A 24,201-nucleotide genomic window follows, 5' to 3' on the forward strand; every position below is an offset into this window, starting at 1 on the left:
CATTCACAGTAGACAACTTTTTCCTAAAACCATACTGAGATTCACTAATTATTCCTAATTTTTCAAATAGCTGTTGGTAAATTACACATTCCAGTATTTTAGAAAAAGCTGGGACTATGGAGATTGGTCTGTAACTGGAAGCTGAGTCCATATCTCCCTTTTTATATATTGGAATTACCCTAGCCACTTTGAGTTCTTTGGGAAAATATTCTTCAGATATGCATTTATTTATACAGAATGTTAAGGGGTACACAATATAGTCTATTAGCTTCTTTAGTAAATTACAGGATATGTCATATATATCTACACTATCTGAAGATTTCATCCGTTTTACAATGGTTAGGACATGACTAGGTGAGACCTCGGAGAACATAAATGTACCTGTGACTGTTGGTGTTCTGCAAACATTTTTAGAAAGTAACTCTGATGAACTGATATCAGGTTTGATTATAGTATTTCCTACATTTTCAACAGATTTAATAAAGAAATCATTGAATTTTTGGGGACTTATATTAATTGTTTTGCTTCTTACATCTTTAGCAACACCATTTATTAATTTCCACGCAGCTTTGCACTTATTTGTGGAATTATCAATGGTAATGAAATTGTGCTTTTTTGGCTTCCACAGTGGCTTTTTTATACTCATTCCTGCATTTTATATAGGCTAATCTGGCATGTTTTGTTTTCTGATTCCTACATATATTGTGCAACACCATAACTTGGTTTTTCATATTTGATAACTGTTTAGTGAACCATGAATTTTGTCTGTTTGTAGCCCTGTTTGTAAAGACTTTGTCAGTCAATTTGCATTTCTTTATGGGGATGTTGTCATTAAATTGTGTCAGAAATGTTTTAAAAATCTCTCAAATAATAGTTTCCCTGACAAATCAGCACTAAGACTATAATGTGTGTCACCATGACATTGGTTGAACCAGTCTCTCTCATCAAGGGACTTACAGAGCTGAACAATTTTGTCATCTGTGATAGGTCTGGTGATTATAACTTTTGGGACAGGCTTAGGAATATTACTATTATCAATACAGAACCTACTTGTATAGTTTAAAGATACAGAGTCATGATCTGAAAATGGAAACGCTGTAACAGCACATGATTCTTCTGTAGTTTTAAAGTTGACAAAAATATTGTCAAGACATGCTTTATCTCTTGTGGGCCTGTTATTGATTGAGTGCAAATTGCACTGTCTTAGAAGGTTTTTCAACTCAGTCACAGTACGTTTATGTGTTATAATATCAAAATCTGCATTCAGATCTCCACCAATTACTACGTCATAATGCAACCATCTGGTCCCTCTTAGTACATCTAACAGCAAGTCCTATTTTTCTAGAAATACATTGATGATACCCTTAGGTGACCTCTAAAGGGATACTATTACTAACTTAAGACTGTCCATAACTATACCAGTGGCTTCAAAGTTATGTTCCTCACATAAATAATCTAGGTCCAACTTAACACTAGAGCAGCTGAATGACTGATTAATATATATTGCCACACCACCTCTTATATGCAGTTTTCTACAGTAACTTGTTGCTACATTATAGTTATCAAGTTTGACAACTGGAAGTACACTCTCAGTAACCCAATGTTCACTCAGACAGAAAATATCAAATTTGTTATCTAGCCCAAAACTGTTTACAATAAATTCCTTACCTATTAGTCCTTGAACATTCGGATAGCAAATTTTAAGATCATAATTGTTGTTTATTTTAGACTGAACGTTTTTGTGAGGTGTTATGAAATTTGTTACACTACTTATCTCGTGGGCTGCTTCATCTTGCTGCCTTCCACTAAAAAAATCATTTAGACGGACAGGAGGTGCTGTTTTCCATCTACCTGTAACACTTGATGCTGCTTCTCCTGCTGCAGTTCTCATTTCTCCTTTTAGAGGCACTATGGTTACTGTTGCTGGTGAAACATCTGCTGTTGCTGGTGAAACATCTGCTGTTGCTGGTGAAACATCTGCTGTTGCTGGTGAAACATCTGCTGTTGCTGGTGAAACATCTGCTGTTGCTGGTGAAACATCTGCTGTTGCTGGTGAAACATCTGCTGTTGCTGGTGAAACATCTGCTGTTGCTGGTGAAACATCTGCTGTTGCTGTTGCTGCTACTGTTACTTCCTGTTCCACTGCTGCTACTGATAATGCCACTGGTGACTGTGATGCTTTACATGTTTGCACAGTTGTAATTTTTTCATCGTAGGGTGTATCTGCAGATGTTTCTTCCTCATATGCTGTTGGTGCACTTTTCTGTTGTCATTGGCAGAAAATCTGTTGCAGGTAGTGCTATTTTTACATAGGCATCCACTCCTGCTGTCTTTATCACCTGGAGAATTTCTTTGGCCAGCACTTTCTTGCGTAGGTTGTTTCTGTGCAGCCCATGTCTAGTAAAATGCTCTCTTACTGAACTCGTTGCTTCAATGAAAGTTGTGTGCACAAAACTGCTACAAATCTTCCTGAATTTCCGATTTGTCGCGATGATTTCTCTGTTCACACACGTGTCTTCTGTTAAATCGTGTCTGTAGGGAATGTTTACAACAAATACCTTCGCCTGTGAAATTTTTCCTAGCGATTCTTTCAGTGTTCTTACAGCAAGGCTGCTTTCATTTTTGTAGACATCGTTTCCCCCTCCGATTATGACACAATTGATGTCGCTTTTCACGGAACTTTCACAGTTTTTCAGCACTTCTCGTAGAGGAGCACCAGGTTTCGAAATTCCAGTCACGTTATATTCAGACTGCATATCAGACATGATTGTAGCCAGTCCCTTGCCATGACTCGTCGATAATATGTATATTTCTTCCTTCTTCTTCTCTGTTTCCTTTTTTGTCTCGTATTCAGTTTTATTACAAGTTGCTCTCACACGATTTTTTCGTTTTATAGTATTTGATGGTAACGTGTTTCTGCTGGCACTTTTTTGTTCAACAGATCTTTCTGAGCAATTATCTGTTACACTTAGATTTTTTGTCCGTGATTCTGAGCTGTCTGCACTTAGAACATCGTATTTATTCATTAGTGGAACACGAAAAACATTGGTATTTAAGACAGGTCGAGAGATTTTCTTAGGCCTAGTATATACACACACTCTCGTTTGCCTGTTTGCGTATCTGTGGGAAGGTCCATATAGCCGATCAAACTTTTCAGCATTTCTGCATATTGTCTAGCTTTACTTAAGTCGCTTTGCAGTTCTTCCCCCACACTTATTTCGAGTCCAGCGTTGCACATTTCAAATGCAGTTTCAAGACCATTGCACTCAGTTCCACAGTCACATGTAGGCCTATGTAGACCGACATTTGCTTCCACGAAACAACAAGAATGATACCATTTATGTGCCACTACACATATTTGAACACCTTTTATCACTTTTTTTTGCACGTAGCATACAATTCACTGATGGTAATTTACCGATATTCACAGAGCGATTTGCCACTACATCCATATGCGCCACCATCTTTGACCCGATGATTACACTAACTTTCTTCGAATGGATAACGAAACTTTTTAAAACTAAATAGGCCCTCCTAAAGGAGCAAACTTGTCTGTCGCTCGCTCTTATCTAGCCACTGATGTGACAAACAAGCCCTTACATAGTACCAAGAAAGATTGTCCGCTTAACCTTACTTTTGAAGCAGAAGCTTTTCGTGTATGCCTTATTTTGGCACCAGTGGAAATCCGCAACAAATACAGATAAAGCATTTTTGTAGCATGGAGAGCTGCAGCAAACCACTCTTTGAACTGAAGACTACAAAAACAATAACACATGACTCTGGCACTGTGCACAAGGAAGAAGAAGAAGAAGAAGAAGAAGAAGAAGAACACTGGTCCAGGGAATGGTTCAAAATATACAACTGGAAACATCTTAATGGAAATGTTACATTCGGAACCTGGTGATTACATCAACTATCTGCGGATGTGCAGTGAAACACTTGTTTAGCGTTACTTTGCCCTCACATTGCAAAAGAAGACACGAAGTACGAGAAAATTTATTCTCTTCCCCTCATTCCTCGAGTGGCGGTTCATTAACCCTTTCAGGTACACAAGAAAACTAAAGTGCTCGTGATTAAAATTTTTGTATCTCTGTGGTAACTAGAGATTTTATAAAAAAAATGTTATTATTTCAAACATTTTTATTTTTACTGCTTAAAAAAAAGCTGGGACGTATTTGTCCCTGTGGTCCTTAAATGACAGTTACAGAACACATTACACTTAATACATCGAAAAATTACAGAGGCTGTGTATATCTTGTCTATTTGATGTGAAATTCTGCAAAACAGTTTCTGCTTGAAGCAAAGCATAAATTAACACCACACTGTTCACAAATAAGTGCGATTTTCATCACACTTTGAAGCACAATGAACACATCTCTTCCTTACATCTGATTTTATCATTCGGTGCTCTGAACTCTCTGGATTGCAACTGGGCTGCAACCTCCTTGGTGTTTTCACTACTGTTGATAAATTCCTTTGTCGACTTGAATAATTTCCAATTAGATTTCTCGCAATGCATTGTCTGAACCTAGGGATGATAGTGTTGATTTGAATCCTGATTTGTCTGCCAATTTGGAATATATTACATACGCATTGTTTACACCAATGTCAAGAAGATCAAAGAAAATTCTCAGGTAATACTTAATCTTTGCCTTCCTGTCAATCTCATAAGTCACTTTCTTGTGGTCCATAAGGTCCACCCCTCCCATCCACTTCTTGTACTTTCTTATCATAAGAGGACACTAAATATTGATCTCTTCATCTACATTTACATTTATACTCCGCAAGCCACCCAACGGTGTGTGGCGGAGGGCACTTTACATGTCACTGTCATTACCTCCCTTTCTTGTTGCAGTCGCGTATGGTTCGGGGGAAGAACGACTGTCTGAAAGCCTCCGTGCGCGCTCTAATCTCTCTAATTTTACATTCGTGATCTCCTCGGGAGGTATAAGTAGGGGGAAGCAATATATTCGATACCTCATCCAGAAACGCACCCTCTCGAAACCTGGACAGCAAGCTACACTGCGATGCAGAGCGCCTCTCTTGCAGAGTCTGCCAATTGAGTTTATTAAACATCTCCCTAACGCTATCACGGTTACCAAATAACCCTGTGACGAAACGTGCCGCTCTTCTTTGGATCTTCTCTATCTCCTCCGTCAACCCGATCTTGTACGGATCCCACACTGATGAGCAATACTCAAGTATAGGTCGAACGAGTGTTTTGTAAGCCACCTCCTTTGTTGATGGACTACATTTTCTAAGCACTCTCCCAATGAATCTCAACCTGGTACCCGCCTTACCAACAATTAACTTTATATGATCATTCCACTTCAAATCGTTCCGCACGCACACTCCCAGATATTTTACAGATATTCTTCAGAAGAACCAGACTGATTCCTCTTCACTGTCGTACATGGTATAGGGGAAATAAAAATAGTCAGTAGATAAACTGGCTTGTTATCCATTCATTTGAGGATTGTCAGACCATTGCTACTGAGACTGTATTAATCGCCTCTTTTCATTTCCTTGTCTGAAGGGAATGTCTTTGGAGTGTTTTTGTGATTGGTGCACACTGTTCCACATGATCTGATATTTTGTAAACCAAGGTAATATTGCCAAGCTGGAGAGTTACAAAGTTATCTATGTAAAATTTCACATCCCAGTCCGGATAGTGATTTTGTCAGTTGCCGAACTATTGACTCAACAAGCCCTACTTCAGGACCTGAGGTGTGTGGGTGTGTTGTTGTTGTTGGTTTTTTTTTGCCAGTGTATAAATCACACTCAAATAGGTAGCCAGTTTCTGAATCACATCTGCACCACATTTTGAAACCCCATTTGACTGTCTTATTTTTCACCTACTGTCGCATGATATTATGTCCTTTGAATCTGATCATATGCTCATCTACAGATTGAGCCCTAGTTGCACTAAGAGACTCCTGGAAGGTTTTGTTCAAATGGGTAATTACAGGTCTCACTTTGTATGTGCGGTCTTCCTTTATTGAAAGATCTGCATTGTTGGAAAAATGTAAGTACTTTCGAATCTCTTCAAACCTATGTAGTGGCATAATCCGAGCTATATAAGAAACACCTAAATCGGGTTCAGTTGCCTAATAGCTTCTAAATGTAGGCAAAGTATGGTACCCCATTACCAGGTTCATACCAAGAAATGCCTTGATTTTGTCTTCATCTGTGCTGAATGCATTGCCTGATTGTTCTGCATACCAAATACTTTCAGGAATTAATATATCATGCACCAAATCTTTTAGGCCAATAGTGGAAGAAAAAATTTCTAATGGCTGTGGCATTTCATGATTTTCACTGACACTAAACAAAAGCACTTTCCTAAATTCATGATTAATGTTATCACTGAACTGTCTTGATTGGTAAGTTCTGGACCATTCAAATTCTGGTAAATCTGGAAGGGAATCAGGTACCTCAGCATTTGGTTCTGATATTTCATCTGTATGACTTTTTTTTGCAAGGTGGTCTACATATTTCTTTTTCAGGATCTTCTATAATGTTCTCTTATCTTCCATATCTCCTTCACAAAAAATTTTATCTTCTTCATCCAGTAACAGATTATCTTCGTCATCACTACTGCAAGCCTCCAAAATCTGCATAACACTTTCATCAGTCATGAAAAATTCTCTTTTTCTGGAGCACATGACCTAAAAGCAGATTTGAAATTGTACCAGTACAAATTTTTTCCGCTTATTTAATAAAATGAAAGATAATACATTTTCAACCGAATTTTCAATACCATTCAGCTCGTTTTTTTATGTAATAGTAACGATTTCATGACATTCAAAAACAAGTACGCAAATTACCATTGTGTTACATTGAGACAACTATGTCCCAAAGAATGAAACTAAAGATTTCCACTGATGAAATACAATTATTTTCTAAATGAATGGTCTAAAGTAAAAGAGAAACTTACTTGAATATACTTTCAAGCTCTGACAGTAAGGCAGAGAGCACAATATGCACACAATAAGTGAATAAATTTGTGTGTCTGCTAGAAGTGAGAACCACCAACAATAACCGATGACTAATGGTAGTTATAGTAATTGTTGCCACCAAAGATGTACAATATTAAAGAAAACAAATATCTCTGCTTCAAGTAGAGCATGTGCAGCACATTAACTGTGATTACAGTCCAATTACAAAGGTGATTTATATGTGGGACAAATGTGTCCCATATACATGAAAGGGTTAAAGTAATACAGTGTAGAAACATGTAGCCCATTTGTGTGTGGAAGAACTTCCAATTTTTTTTATTTAATTCCACCTCCACCTGTATGTGTATGTGTAAAATATTGATTTTCTTCATAATCTCTTCAAGCATAATATATTGCTGGGAAAGAAAGATGCTACACCTCTACCCTTTTGGTACTTCTCAGTGCTGTTATGTTTTTATACATGATTGCAGTTTCAATGGTAGTGCAAACTCACAATACAGCGAGATAACTTGTAATAAAACAGTTTTTCACTAAGCAAATGCAGCAAAACATCATCACAAATAACGTCCTCAGTCTTGTTAAACTATCCATCAATCAAAATTTCTGGCAAAAGGTGGGATTCACACTTGCGGAAATGCCACCATCATGTAACCATTACATTTTTAAATGTCGACAGTAAGAGCACTACACAGCACTTCAACATCGAAAGAACATCGTGACGTTATGGGCTGGCTGGTAAAATACTCACTAGAGCCGCTATTTGGTAGCTCATAGTAGACGGTCATTAAACGCCCAAATTTAGTTTAAAGCAGTTTGAAATGATTGCTGTTGCACTTGATGATGAGGAACAGAGAGCAAAGAGTGTCTGGGTTAGAAAAAATGTTAAAAAACAAAGACTTAAAGGCGTGTTCCACACTCTTGACACGGAGCTGGAAGAGGAGAAAGAGTCATTCTGTAAATATTTCAGAATATCTAAACAGTGGTTTTCTTTACCTGTTGAGGAAGATACAGATACAAATAAAAATTACAAAGAGAAACTCAAGATTTAGGCTTCCAATATCACCTCGACAGAAACTGATGGTTTGCCTATGGTATGTCTACATGAGCCGTTTTAGTGTACTTGAATTATGTTTACATTTATTTCTGCTTTCTGCTGTTTGTTGTTAATTTATTACGAATCTTATTTTAAACCACCCCTGCTCCCCTAGCAAGATACTACTAGTGTCCAATCTGTAATCCATACCTCACATTTCTGAAAATGTATCTCTTGCTCTCTTCTACCTGGAGGAGCATTCCAGACACTACCTCCATAAGTTATCCAACCTATTGACAACCTATGGCCACCTTGGGGCACCACTATCCAACCCCTATGCCACCTACAGTGTTCCTCCTTGTGCACACCTCTTAGCACCTAAACCCTGCCTAGATGACATTTTCGGCTTGCCACATCCCCAAAACGTTTTACCAAGTCTCCACCAAATTCGGAGTCAAAACATTCTCGTAACACTGTTGTTAGCCTTTCCAACAAAACCATCAGCTCCACAGTAGTTTCAGATCTATCCAAGGACCTCACCATTAGCTCCAAAATTGAACCATGGTGCTGGACTTGTTAAAGAACTACTCTCCTTCCCCAGATCCCTGCAATGGAAGCACTTATTTGGCTCCAATTCCTCCAACCAAAACCACCCTAATTTCAACACTGGACCCTGCATCTTCCAGTTAATACCACAATCTAACCCCCCTCCTCCCACCCAACCACCCACTGATCACCTTCCAGGAAATCTTTACCTCCAACTTAGCCTCACCATCCTTCCCCAGGTCCCTTCCTCAGAACACCGACCTTTCAGTAGAAGAAAGAGTAGCCATACACAATCTCAAAACAAATCCTGACCTAATCATCCTACCTGCAACAAAAGTTCCACCGCTGTTGCTACGAATCACAATAATTACATAGCAGAAGGCCCGCAACAATTATCTGACTACTCCACCCATAAACTCTGCCACAGTAATTCTGTCCCAGAAGCACAACACAACCTCAAAATCCAGTTTAAAGCCTTAGGTCCTTCCCAGAACCTCTCCCATGAATTCATTTTCCTCCTCACCCATATGATGCCTGAACACCCACCTTCTACATGCTCCCCAAAATCCAAAAACCCAACAATCCTGAATGCACCATTGTGGCAGGTCACCTCAACCACCTTCAATTTTGATGAAATTCATACAGTCTGTACCTGTGGGACCTGCAAGAACTTATGCAAAGTTTCAGGTTCACTAGTAATTTGGTTTAGGTACTAGAGTCAATTTTTTGAAGACCACATTTTCAGAGACTGAAAGACATGAAGAAATCTTCAGTTTTGGCATGCCACTGTTCCTATCTAAAAGAGCTAGCCCATTGCTGCTGGGCATAGTGGTACAACTTTTTGTGCTCAACACATAAACAATGCAAGTGAAGTTCAGAAAGCAATACTTTTGGCATAATCTCAGTTCAAAGTGGGTAACAAATCATGTGACAAATTTTCCCCATAGTTTAACAAGGCATAAGTAGTGGGGAAAGGACACTATGTACCTTGTCTGGCGAGGGGTGTGTGGCATATGGGAAGATGCGTCGCAAACGGAGCCTCAGGGATACCGGGCAACTATCACGTCTATCTATCGCTTGCGCCTTTGTCTCGCATTTTGCGTGGGGCTGGCGTGGTTAAACCAGATTTGGCATGTTAATGTGAAGGGGTGGCCGGATGCCCTTCCTGCCGCCACACCGTATCCCCCCAGGATGGAATCAGAGTACCCCATCTGTCTGTGTCCAGTGTAAGTCATGGAAAATTGCGGATGTGTTGCAAAATTGCAAATGTCTGTGAGTCACGTAACTGAGGCAGGTTGTGGGGACCAGCCCGGTATTCACCTAGAGGGATGTGGAAAACCCAGGGATGCCGGGCGACCTCCCCGAGTAATTAGCCCTACACCGGGCCGGGTATTCATGGTGTGGACCTTCTAGATCCCCAAATCTCGTGGGACCAATATGGACACGATTATAGAAAATAAAGAAAAACAAACTGAGGGGCACATGAAGACCTCAGATACCCAAACATCGGGGACCTTTTTTTTTTTTTTTTTTTTTTTTTTGTGGTGTTTAAGGGCGCTCAACTACTGAGGTCATTAGCGCCCAGCCACTGTTAGAGCACATGGAATCTAGTAAAAACTCAAGGGTAGGGGGGGGGGGGGGACACCAGAAAGACCTGACAAAGATGCAGATAAAATAAGTAAAAAGGTTAGATGTCTTTGGACAAGCCAGTCAAAGTTATAAAACGCAGAACACGAGCAGCTGCTCGAGCGTCATCAGCTAAAGTATCCGGTGAAGTAGATGGCAGGGGCAGGACAACACGAGATTGACTAAAGCGGGGACACGACAATAAAACACAGCGCACTGTTAATGCCTGACCACAAGGGCACTGCGGGGCTGGGTCACCCGGAGAGCAGGTAGCAGTGGCTAAACCGGCAATGCCCAATCCGCAACCTGGTCAGAAGGACCTCCTCTCGCCGAGACGGTCGGGAGGAGGTTGTCCAAGCAGTTGGAAGCGGTTTTACTGCCCGGAGCTTGTTTCCTTGGAGGGATGACCAAGCATACCACCACAACGACACAAGCCTCTTACAAACATCCCCACAAACGTCAGACGACGGGGCACAATGGGAGGCTGGCCGAGGCAGGAGGACTGCAGCCTTGGCTGCAGCATCCGCAGCCTCATTCCCGGGCACTCCTACATGTCCGGGAACCCACAGAGAGCTGACAGGAGAACCATTATCAGCGAAAGAATGGAAGGACTGCTGTATCCGTTGAACCAAGGGATGGACCGGATAGGGAGCTCCAAGGCTCTGAAGAGCACTGAGTGAGTCAGAGCAGAGTATGAATGGTGGTGGTGGCGGGCATACTGAATGGCCTGATGGAGAGCTAAAAGCTCGGCCGTAAAGCTGAAACATTGGTCGAGGAGCCAGAATTTAAAGGTGGCGGCCCCGACGACAAAGGCACAGCCGACACCATCATCAGTTTTGGAGCCATCGGTGTAAATAAAGGTGTGACCGGCAAGTCGAGCACGAAGTTCAACAAACCGTGAGCAATACACTGCAGCTGGAGTACCCTCCTTCGGGAGTGAGCTGAGGTCGAGATAAATATGAACCGGAGCCTGGAGCCAAGGTGGTGTCGGGCTCTCACCCTCTCTGAAGGTAGTAGGGAGGGCAAAATCCAATTGTCGTAGCAGGCGACGGAAGCGGACTCTGGGGGGGCAGCAGGGCAGACACATAAAACCCGTACTGACGGTCAAGAGAATCGGCAAAGAAGGACTGGTAAGAGGGGTGGTCAGGCATAGACAACAGCCGGCAGGCATACCGACACAGCAGTACATCGTGCCGGTAGGTCAACGGTAATTCGGCAGCTTCAGCATAAAGACTCTCGACATAACAAGTGTAGAAGGCTCCAGTCGCAAGACGTAACCCCTGATGGTGGATGGAGTTGAGACGGCGTAAGAGGGATGGCCGAGCAGACGAGTAGACGAAGCTCCCATAATCCAGCTTCGATTGGACTATGGACCGATACAAGCGAAGCAGGACAGTGCGATCCGCTCCCCAAGATGAACCACTAAGAACTCATAGGACATTAAGGGAACGTGTACAACGGGCCGCCAAATAAGAGACATGCGGAGACCAACACAGTTTCCTGTCCAACGTGAGCCCTAGAAACTTAGTTGTTTCCACAAATGGGAGAACAACGGGACCGAGATGTAAGGATGGCGGAAGCAACGCTTTATATCGCCAAAAGTTGATACAAACCGTCTTCTCTTCAGAGAACTGGAAGCCATTTGCCACGCTCCACGAGTATAGGCTGTCTAGACAACGCTGAAGGCACCGCTCCAGGAGGCATGTTCTCTGGGCACTGCAGTAGATCGCGAAGTCATCGACAAAGAGAGAGCCTGAGACAGTAGGTGGAATGCAATCCATAATTGGATTGATCGCTATGGCAAAAAGGGCTACGCTCAAGATGGAGCCCTGAGGCACTCCGTTCTCCTGGAGGAAGATGTCGGACAATATGGAACCCACACATACCCTAAACTTTCGATCCGTTAAAAAGGAATCAATAAAAAGGGGCAGGCGACCACGTAGGCCCCACCTGTGCATAGTGCGGAGGATACCTCCTCTCCAACAGGTATCATAAGCCTTCTCCAAATCGAAGAACACGGCTACCGTTTGGCACCTTCGCAAAAAGTTGTTCATGATGAATGTCGACAAGGTCACAAGGTGGTCAACAGTGGAGCGGCGGTGACGAAAGCCGCATTGGACATTGGTAAGTAGCCGTCGAGATTCAAGAATCCAGACTAACCGAGCATGAACCATGTGCTCCATCACCTTACAGACACAGCTTGTAAGAGAAATGGGGCGGTAACTAGAAGGAAGGTGTCTATCCTTCCCGGGTTTGGGTATAGGAACAACGACGGCGTCACGCCAACGCATGGGGACCTGACCTTCCGTCCAGATGCGATTGTAGGTACGAAGAAGGAAGCTTTTGCCCGCCGGAGAAAGGTGTGCCAGCATCTGAACGTGAATGGCATCTGGCCCCGGAGCAGAGGACCGGGACAGTGCAAGCGCACGTTCGAGTTCCCGCATAGTAAAGGGGGCATTATAAATTTCCAGATTCAGCGAGTGGAAGGAAGGTCGCCGAGCCTCTTCTGCCTCTTTCCTGGGAAGGAAGGTAGGGTGGTAATGGGCGGAGCTTGAAACCTTCGCGAAAAACCGGCCGAAGGCGTTGGAGACAACCACAGGATCAACGAGGACCTCATTACCTGAGGTCAGGCCAGGTACCGAGGAGTGGGCCTTAATGCCCGACAGCCGGCGCAGGCCACCCCATACGACAGAAGAGGGAGTAAAACTGTTAAAGGAGCTGGTGAAAGAGGCCCAACAAGCTTTTTTGCTGTCTTTGATGACTCTACGGCATTACGCCCGGAGTCGTTTGTATCCAATACAATTCGCCAACGTAGGATGGCGGCGAAAGGTGCGTTAAGCACGTCGTCGAGCACGGATAGCGTCTCTACAAGCCTCATTCCACCAGGGGACGGAAACGCGACGTGAGGAAGAGGTAGTACGAGGAATGGAACGTTCGGCAGCATTGGTAACAACAGCCGTGAGGTATTCGATCTGACTGTCACAACTGAGAAAATCGTGGTCCGGAAAGGTCGCCAGGGAGGAGTAGAGTCCCCCAGCTTTCGGTATGTTCCAGCTCGAAGGACGTGGGGATGGGGTGTGGTGCAGGAGACGAACGACACAGGGGAAGTGGTCGCTCGAATAGGTGTCTGAAAGGACATACCACTCGAACTGACGGGCAAGAGTGGTAGAACAGATCGAGAGGTCCAAGTGGGAGTAGGTATGAGTAGAGTCCGAGAGGAAAGTCGGGGTGCCAGTATTGAGGCAGACAAGACTGAGATGGTTGAAGACATCCGCCAAGAGTGAGCCTCTTTGACAGGATGCAGGAGAGCCCCAAAAGGGATGATGGGCATTGAAGTCGCCAAACAATAAAAATGGCGGGGGAAGCTGAACAATCAGGTGCATCATGTCAGCCCAACTAACAGCGGATGATGAGGGAGTGTAGATGGTACCAACTGAAAAGGTAAAAGCAGAAAGAGTAATACGGACAGCTATTGCTTGGAGTGGGGTGGTCAATGGGATGGGATGGTAATAGACATCGTCCCGAACGAGCAACATGACCCCACTGTGAGCTGGGGTACCGTGCACAGGGGTGAGGTCATACCGCTCCGAGGTATAGTGGGTAAAGGCAATACGGTCAGTCGGGTGCAACTTGTTTTCCCGGAGACCAAGGACGAGCGGACAGTGCAGGCGGAGGAGCAGTTGTAATTCCTCCTGATTAGATCGAATACCTCTTATGTTACAATGTAACAAGGCCATCGCTAGTCAAAAAAAGAGGGGGAACAAGACGGGGGAAGAGCTGGTCACCTCGACAGCCGCGGAGGGCCAGGTTTCGAGGGAACAACGCTACAACCGCCGGGAGGCGGATCCTTTTCCATCGAGTCGTCGCCAGCTGCGGCCGCTGTCCCTGGTGGTGTAGGAGGGGCAGCATCATTTGCCGACGAGAGGCCAGCTGAGCGCCTGGCAGCAGAGCGTCCCGGCGAAACTGAGGACGGCCGGGAGCAGCGACTCACGGATGGAGCGTCAGACGAAACGTGCCGGGGTGGAGAGAGGGATAGAGACTTCTTCTTGGAGGCCTTCTTGGAAGTCCGAGGAGGCACAGGGATGGTGGGCTGGACCCAAAGAAGGTCCTCACGCGTGGGGTCCGTTTTGGAACGCCGGACCTCGGAAGCTGGGGTCCGGAACATTTCCCCGATGGACGCCTGAGAAGAGGATCGCTTCTCAAGGGGGGGGGGGGGGGAGGAGGAGGAAGGGTGGCCCCTGGGGCAGAGGGGGCAGGGGCCATGGGGGAGGAGGATTTGGAAGGGAGGGATTTGGGAGGTGGAGGCAGAGACCCCGGATGGGGGGAGGAGGCGGAGGGGGGACAGGATAGGGGTGAGGATACTGCGGAAGGAGTGGACACAACTGAGGCAAACGAAGTGGTCAACGGCACGGGATGGAGGTGGTCATACTTCTTCCTGGTCTCAGAATAAGAGAGACGATCCAAAGTTTTGAGTTCTTGTATCTTCTTCTCCTTCTGATATGCGGGGCAGTCAGAGGATCTAGGCGAGTGGATGCCAGTGCAATTAACGCACCGAGGTGGTGGGGTGCATGTATGTTCCTCGCGAAGAGGACGTCCACAGTCGCCACAAAGGGGCTCAGCCTCACACCGTGACGACATGTGCCCAAAGCACAAACACCGAAAACAGCGCATAGGAGACGGGACGTAAGGTCGCACGTCGCACCGGTAGCACATCACCTTTACCTTCTCCGGGAGAACGTCCCCCTCGAAGGCGAGGATAAAGGCCCCGGTGTCGATGCGACGGTCTTTGGGGCTGCGCTGGACTCGCCGGACGAAATGCACGCCTCGGCGCTCCAGGTTGGCCCTGAGCTCCTCATCAGATTGCAGCAGGAGGTCCCGATGAAAAATAACCCCCTGCGTCCTATTCAGTGCCAGATGCGGGACAATGGACACTGGGATGTCCCCTAGGCGGTCGCACGCCTGGAGTGCCGCCGACTGTGTGGCGGAGGTGGTCTTTATAAGAACGGACCCTGAACGCATCTTGCTGAGAGCCTCGATTTCCCCGAAGATGTCCTCAATGTGCTGAACAAAGAACATGGGCTTGGAGGTGGCGAACAGACCAAATAGCGGGGGAAGTACTTCGCCCCAAGCCGGCGGGCCTGTCCCTCCTCCCAGGGAGTGGCCAAGGGGGAAATGGCAGGAGAACCAGAACCAGAGATAGTACCTTTCCTTTTGAAAGACTCGGCCGCAGAGCGACCTGATATGTGTTGACGTTTCACCTGCGAAACATCCGCCCCGATACCACCCACTCCGACCAGGGGCTCTTCCCACGGACGCCACCCAGCCTCAGCAAGGGCCACCTGGCAGGATGACCGTTTCCGGGAGTCCTGATGCCCCAAGGAGACGGGCATCTACTCCTTGGCCGACGTGGGGAGGGTGCAGCTCAGGTATCGGCAGTATGATCCCTGTGTTGTCAGGGGGCTACAACCTAGAGGGTACATGACGACCCCACCACAACGGGCTGGCTACTGTGCTGGATTTCTGGTGCCATGGAAAGTCCATCATGATCGTAGGTGCAGATGGGGACGCACTATGGGCGTAACTTGTACAACCCATCAGGCGTTTAGGCCCAATTTGAGGAATAGTGGGTATGGTTACAACACCGGTACAATGCTGAGTGCCAAGGTCTTAGTGCACTGAGGACCAGTGGTACACCACGTAAGGCGTCCTTCCCCAAAAGGCTCGTACTTCTGTAGAATTTTGAAAAATGGAGGTCACACCCCAAGGGGGACCATCACATGAAAGGCCGAAACGGTTGAAACTCCTTTTAGTCGCCTCTTACGACAGGCAGGAATACCTCGGGCCTATTCTTACCCCGGACCCGCAGGGGGTCCATCGGGGACAGAACCGATGGAAGGCATTCCCATTACTGAACCAGGGTCTAGACCTGAGCCAGAAGTGGGAACTGTAACCAAGAAGCTAGACCAGACTAAGATCAAAGGCTTGTCTGGGGCCCAGAGGAGGAAGCCACTCAAGGAACAGGGGAAAATGAAGGGAAAGAATGGCTTCCTACAGACAAGTAGAGGGAATTAAAGGGACTAGAACCTAAGAACCCCAGGAAGAAACTGTCTCAGGTTGAAGGGGACATGCAGACAGGTAGTAAGCGGATAAGGGAGGAATCAAAGACTCCCTCCTCCCTAAATCAGGGAGTTCAGAAAAAACTGAGGCAAGAAATAGGGAAACAGATCTATAGTACTGCAGTCTCGGTTTTTAGGAAGGCAGTTATCCAGGAAGGTAATCTACTGATGGTCATCACCTCACAGCAGGAGGAACTGGTACAGATGGCCCTCTTTGAAAAGATTGGGGGGGACGCTGGCCCAGGACCCAGCTTCAGGAGGGTCTCTCTAGATCGTGGAGCACTCACTTTTGTCTGTGAGGGGGTGCACACGGTGGAATGGCTCAAGGACAGTGTGCCCATGATATCCCCGTGGGAAGATGCAAAGCTGCTGGTTAAGATGGCAGCAGAGATTCTTAAGACTGCAAAGCTATCATTATGGGTACCTAAGATTCTTAAGGAAGTCTCTCCCAAGACCCTGTTCTAGAAAATAGGGGCCCAGAACCAAAAAGTCTCAACAGGAGAGTGATTAACCAGAAGGTTGCTCCGGAAGGACGAACCCTGGTGGTGGAGGTCAGAGAGAAGACCCTGAAGGCGATGTGGGAGCAGGATCTGAAACTGTTTTTAGGGTTCTCGCAGGTCACCGTAGGGTTCTCAAAGATGGCAGCAAGACGAAGCCTGGAGGTGCTGCAGATTAATCTGCAGGACAGTAAAGGGGCTTCTGCTGCCCTGAGTCGCTGCCTGGGGAGACAGGAAGTGGACATGACCCTGATACAAGAACGCTATTTATACAAAGGGGGTGTATCGGACTTTGGTGGCACTGGAGGTAAGCTGATCTATGCTAGGAATCTAAGAAACTTCAGAACATGCATCTATGTAAGAAATGGCATTTTTTTTTCATCCCAATGATGGATTCCTGCTCTAGGGACTTAGTGACCATTGAAATGCAGCAATGTGAGGAAGGTATCACAAGGGAAATTAGTTTGGCCTCAGAATACCTTCCATACAAAGACAGCTCTCCTCCTTTGGAGGTGAGGAAACTTGTAGAGACTTGCCATTGGCAAGGAGATCAACTAATGCTGGGATGCGATGCCAATGCCCACAACCTAGTGGGGGGCAGCAAGGACACCGACAGTAGAGGTGAGTACCTTCTTGTATTTCTTTTAGCTAACAACTTAGAGGTCCTGAATAGGGGCAATGAACCTACATTCAGGAATAGCAGAAGGGAAGCAATAATTGACATAACCTTTGGTTCCATGACGATGGGTAGCTATGTCGAACGAGATTGGAGCCATCCTCATCGGACCACATGTACATAAAATTCAAGGTTGAAATGGGCTGTTGCCTCTGCCATAGTGACCTTATATCAGGACAACTGCACAATCACCAGGAAGTGCACAAATAGGAAGTTCCTTGGTGGAATAACAAACTGGAAATGCAAAGAAAACAGGTATGGAGACTGTTTAATATTGCGAGACGTAAAGGACAATGAGCTAAATATCGTGAAGCCCTTGTCAATTACAATCTTGCAATCAGACAAGCAAAGAAGGCATCCTGGAAGACATTCTGTGAGGAAATGGAGGGCATGGCTGCACAAGCCAGATTTCACAAAATTCTCACTAGAGTACCAATCAATCCAGGAGGTACATTGAGCAAGGAGGATGGGGAATGTACAAAGACAGCCAGATAGAATTTTTCCAGCTCTTCTACAACAGGCAGGAGGAAAGCTCATAAGAGTCCTGTGCAGGCTATTCAGGGTTAGCCTAGCAGTAGGAATCATTCCCAATGCTTGGAGGGCAATGAACGTTGTCTTCATTCCAAAGCCAGGGAGAATTGATCATACCAAGGCCAAAGATATGAGACCAATCAGTCTGTCCTCCTCCATTCTCAAAACATTACAGAAACTGGTTAATGTATATGTTGGGGAGAGGAGGCTAAGTAGGGTCCCTCTATACTCGAACCAACATGCGAACCAACATGCATACCAACCAGGTAAATCATGTGAGACAGCTCTCCGCCAACTCATTGGGAAGGTGGAAAAAGCAATTTACTTCCATGAAATAGCCCTCTGCATCTTCCTGGGTATTGAGGGAGGCTTTTAGTAACACGACCTTTGATTCCATGGTGAGGGCAGCAGAGGTGCATGACCTGGGGACCACTATATGTAGGTGGACCAGGGCCACGGTTAGTGGAAGAAAGGTAGAGGCTACCATGATGAGTGAAAAGATAATAATTAAGACCACCAGAGGCTGCCCACAAGGAGGAGTTTTGTCTCCCCTATTGTGGAATCTAGTGGTGAACGAACTCATTGAGGAACTAAGTTCTAGACAATGCTTCTACCAAGGATACGCAGACGACCTTGTCATAGTAAAACTTGGCAAATTCACCGACACAGTTAGGAATATGGCACAAGGAGGACTGGACATTGTGCAAAAATGGTGCATTAAACAGGCTCTGCTCTGAGAGTTAATCCTAAGAGGACTGTTGTGGTGCCATTTACGAAGAGACATATTCAGCACTGAAGTTGGAATCGATAGCTCTTTGATGAAACTATACCTGTGAAGGGGATAGTGAAATATCTAGGGGCAACCTTGGATGAGAAGCTAACTTGGGCCCCTCACATTAACAGCATCTGCTCCAAGGCAAAAAGTACTCTAGTGAGTACTAGGAGGGCTTGTGGCAAAAACTGGGGCCTACGCCCCAGGGGTATGCACTGCATATACACCACAGTGGTTAGACCTAGGATTTCCTACAGGGCTGCAGTGTGGTGGAAGAAGGTAGAGCAGCAGGTTACTGCTAAGGAGCTTGCTAAGCTGCACAGATTGGCCTGCTTAGCCATAACAGGCAGAATTAGCAGCACACCAACCGCTGGAATGGAAGCCATGCTGGATATGCCTCCATTTCACCTTTGGGTCAAGATGGAGGCAGCAGCTGGGGCACACAGACTTAAAACTGGCAAAAACTGGGTCTCATTTGGATATCCAGAATCACACACTAACATAGTGAGTCAGGTAAATATAGGAATGGCTGGGGAAATACCTGCCGACTATATAACAACTCCCAACTGCTTTGACAAGCCTTACAACACAATAATTGGAAGTAGGGAGCAGTGGGAAAAACAGTTTGACACTGTATGGGGGACATTGTGTGATTCACTTATGGGTCAAAAACAGACCAAGGCATTGGGGCAGGGGTGTACGGGGTTCAGGCAAGACTGGAGAGCATAATCTTACTAGGAAAACTGGCCTCTGTATTCCAAGCTGAAACTACAATCAGGGCATGTGTGGAGGAGAGTATGCGTAGGTGCTACAATGCCCATAGCATCTACGTCTATTCAGACAGCCAGGCAGCCCTGAAATCATTGGAAGCTCCTGAAAATAGATCTAAGATTGTTGCAGATTGCCACAGGGCTCTGGTGGAGCTAGGGGGAAGCAATAGGGTAAACCTAGTGTGGGTCCCTGGCCACTCAGGGATCTGTGGCAATGAACAAGCCGATAGATTGGCTAGGATGGGAGCAACAACTCCATTTATTGGACCGGAACCTGTCCTGACAATCACCAAGGCTATGATCAAATTAGAACTACGGAACTGGCTTATGAAACAGCATGTAGGATATTGGACAAAGGTCCATAAACAAAAACATGGTAAGGTAACGATGCCCAAGCCATGTTTTAAAAGAAGCTCTGCGATCCTGGGATTGAACAGGAAAAAGATCAAACTCATGACTGAACTGATGACCGGCCATGGGAATTTCAGAAACACCTACACACAATGGGTATAACGGAAGAGGACCCTAAATGTAGGATCTGTGATGAGGGTGAAGAAACTGCATCACACCTGATCTTCGAAGGCATGGCATTAGAGAGTAAAAGACACACAATCTTTGGGACAACTAGACCTGAAGAAATTGTGTCTAACAAAAAACTGGTAGAGGGACTCCTTGCACTATTTAAGGTCACTGGTTGGCTTTACTAGATATACAGGGAGTGATACCGCACAATGAACATAGTTTCGGTGCGGCCAGTGGCGGGTCAGACCTAAGCTGTTTTAGCGTCCCTGTTAAAAACCAATCAATCAGTACCTCATAGGGTTAATCCCAGGCTCTGCTCTGCTCTGAAAATACGAAGTTACTTCAAACCTAGTCTCCTAGTGGGTGGCAATGAAGCACACTATTGTAATATTTTGGACAAAAATGCTGTCATTGGCATAAAGTGATTTTGCTTACATAAATTTTACACACACATTTAAATATAATTAATGCTGCACTTGTCTTTACGCTCAAGACATTTACCTCTACATCACTTGCACATACAGCATAGGATTGCTCAAGCAAAACAGAACTTTTCCTCTACAAACTGTCGCAGTCAGCAGTGCTACCAGTTTGTACATACTGCCTTGCCTATAATTCTGGGGGGTATGACCTTGAAAGAAAGTTAAATGTGCAATCACTGAGTGCAGCAGTGTCTGTTGGGTTTGAAATGGTTCTTACTGACAATTTGACACACACTGGTCCCTGGCACTTGGGACCTTTTTGTAGCGGTTTTGGACCACTTCACATGGCTGCAAGTATAACATTTCCTTGAGACATGCTGGACAATGTGTTGATTCACCAATGAATCTTACAACTTCCTTCGAGGTGTGGCACGTCCAAGGGGCAAATGAGAAATATGGGCCTTGGAATGAACATGTGATGCCACATCAGTCGGCTTGTCAGCCGCACTTCACAAATGCTCAGCTCCATGCAGAGGCCATGCAATAGCATTACATAATTGAATCTGTATCCACTAAAGGTCTTAACTTTGTCATGTGCTATCAAGAGCTTGCATTCATTTAAATGTGCAGTCAAAAATTATTAATCCCATCTGAAATAGTTACTCGCTCCCCATCGAAGAAGGTTGCTGGCACTGTTAAGACCTGCACCAAAAACGACAGCTTCATTCTGCCATATCTTACTGTGCTGATTTGATGTGACCAACTAGTACACAAACACCACTTCACTGCCATGACTAACAGCAGTGCAGAAGACTGTCTACAATGCTCCAAAGTGACAGTGCACTCTTAAGGGGTTGGGGGCTTTATATAATATTTTGTCCAGTGCTATGTTCTGCACACTTCAAAAGCAATAATATTATCAGGATATAGTTCGCAAATTTTTTTCACTTGACATAAAGTGCTCACTTTCAGACACTTTAAGGTTTAATCTTACATTAGGTTTTCCATGGATTTCCTAAATTAAGATGAACACTAAGATGGCTCCTTTGAGGACACATCAAGTTTCCTTCAGTGTCCTTGCCCTAACTGAAGTAATGCTCTGTCTGTAATTAGGTTATAGTTGATGGCGAAGAGTTTAGCTACAATAGTCTAGAAACTTACTTTTTATACAGGGTGGTTCTTAAGTAATTGCACAATTTGTGAGGTAATTGTATACATGAATATAAACCAAGAGGTCCTATGTACATGTGTCCAATTTTTGATCATTACAGAACTGGAGCAGATTGAAGGAATGAATATGAAGACAAGTGTGCATATTACTTAGGTGAAATGCCGTGCAGGACAGTGGTGGGACAGATGCCTGACAAATACTACAAGAGGCATAAGAGTTCACCAACAGACGGCCAGAGCACGAAGTTGGGCCGAGGCAACAGCTGCGAGGTATCCAGTGTACAGTCGTGGGCTGATCAGCGAGCACTTATGAGATCGTATGCGTGTTTTAGTCGAGTATTGTTTGATTCAGCAAATTCATTCTGTCAGTGAAGGTGAACATGCTATTTAAGGCTATTCGCAGATGATGCAGTTGTTTATATCAAAGTAGCAATGCCAGAAGATAGTAAGAATTTGCAGAACAACCTGCAGAGAATTGATAAATGGTGCAGACTCTGGCAGTTGACCCTGAACGTAAATAAATGTAACATATTGCGCATACATAGGAAAAGAAATCCACTAATGTACAGCTACACTATTTATGACAAACAGCAGGAGACAGCGTTTGCCATAAAATATCTAGGCGTAACTATCCAGAGTGACTTAAATGGAATGACCATATAAAACAGATAGTGGGAAAAGTAGACACAAGACTCAGATTAATCAGAAGAATCTTAAGGAAATGTAACTCCTCCACAAAGGAAATTGCTTATGAGGCACTTTTTTTGCCTAGTTCTTGAGTATTGTTCATCTATCTGGGATCCCTATCAGGTAGGGCTGATAGAGGAAATAGAGAAGATCCAACAAAGAGTGGCGTGTTTCATCATGGGCTCATTTAGATGGCGAGAGTGTGTTATGGAGATGCTAAACAAACTCCAATGACAGTCATTACAAGAGAGACGTTGTGCATCACAGAGAGATATACTATTGAAATTTCGGGACAGCACTTTTCAGGAGGAGTCAAACAACATATTACTTCCCCCACACACATCTCGTGTATTGACCATGAGGAGAAAATTTGAGAAATTAGAGCCAATACAGAGGCTTACTGACAATCATTCTTCCCACACACTATTCGTGAGTGGAACAGTGATGGAGGGATCGCATAGTGGTACCAAAAGTATCCTCCGCCACACACCATTAGGTGGCTTGTGGAGTATGATGTAGATGCCCATGCAGAAACCCTGTGCTAGGGTTTTTCAAACATTACATGAATCCAGAATACTATCCAGTGTACACGAAACATCAGAGCATGAGGCCATCCAGTCATTTGAGGAAAAGGATGACATTATTGCAATGGTGCAACAGAGTCCCAAAACCAGTACACAGCGCATTAGCCATCAGCTTAATATTCCATAAATGCTAGTTTGGTGTATGTTACATTCCGAAGGCTTGTACCCGTTCCACATGCATCTGCATGCAGGTGACACAGCAACCAGACAATTTTGTGAATGGTAGCATGAACACACACAATGGTAGCATGAACACACACAATTCTCATACATGGACAATAGAGAACCCATAAGACACTAGAGAAACAAGATTCCAAGTTAGGTTCTCAGTGAACGTCACGTGGTGCAATTGATAACCTGGTGATAGGGCCACTGTTCCTGCTAAATCTCATGCAAACCACAGCATTTGCACATTTCCTGACAGAAAACCTATGTGACAGTACAGCAATGTCAGCAAACATATCTGCAACATGATTGATCACTGATTCACTGTACCAGATAAGTATCCCAGTATCTGAATAACACATTTTCTCAATGGTGGATTGGCCTTGGCAGACCCATTAACTGGCCTGCAAGATTACGTGACGTAATCCCATTAGACTTCTGTTTATGGCACTGTTTATAGAAGGATGTTACGCTATGAAGGTGGATACATGTGAATAACTTGTTTGTCACATCACTAATCGTGTCGCCCACAGAGATGATCGATGTGCAACAACACACTGTCCAATGTGTTGACAAGTGTACTGAGATGAGCAGGGACATTTTGCACACCTCTTGCAGAACAGATTCGACATCTGACCCACCATTATTCTGTCCACATTGCCTACACAGCATTGACGGTAAGTAATATTCACACTTAATTCACAGTTGTGTGTAGTCTCCAGTTCCATAACAATCGAAAATTGGACAGATGTTCATAGGACTTTTTTGGTCGATTTTCACATGTAGAATCACATCACAAATTATGTGACAATCCTCTTGAATCACCCTGTAAAAATCTAGATTAACTGATGCTTTTTATACTGCTTCAATAACTCAACCAAATGTCACTTTTCAACCTAAACTACATCTTGGGATGGGCTACAAATCCATCTGTCATGACAACCTACGTGACAACCTACACTCCAAAAGATATTCACACACGTACGTCACATGCTACAAAAGCAGTAAAAAAAAAAAAAAAAAAAAATTAAAATTTATTAGATGTGGAGGAGAAGATTTTTGCCTTAAGTGATTTAGAGAAATCACAAAAAACCTAAATCAGGATAGCCAGTCACGTATTTGAAC

At 44.7% G+C, this 24,201-nt stretch overlaps 1 protein-coding gene across 1 annotated transcript in view; it reads left to right on the forward strand.

Annotated features, from left to right (window-relative positions):
* Positions 1 to 1,910: 1,910 nt before the first annotated feature.
* The window catches only part of LOC124565646 (glycine-rich cell wall structural protein 1.8-like), a 26,394-nt gene continuing 4,103 nt past the window's right edge, over positions 1,911 to 24,201 (forward strand). The window contains exon 1 of the mRNA XM_047131019.1: positions 1,911 to 2,126. Coding sequence (XP_046986975.1) covers positions 1,911 to 2,126 — 216 coding nt within the window. The remainder of the gene's footprint in view (positions 2,127 to 24,201) is intronic.

The sequence above is a fragment of the Schistocerca americana genome, chromosome 1 (assembly GCF_021461395.2).
Source record: "Schistocerca americana isolate TAMUIC-IGC-003095 chromosome 1, iqSchAmer2.1, whole genome shotgun sequence".
In the NCBI taxonomy this organism is placed as follows: Eukaryota; Metazoa; Arthropoda; class Insecta; order Orthoptera; family Acrididae; genus Schistocerca; species Schistocerca americana.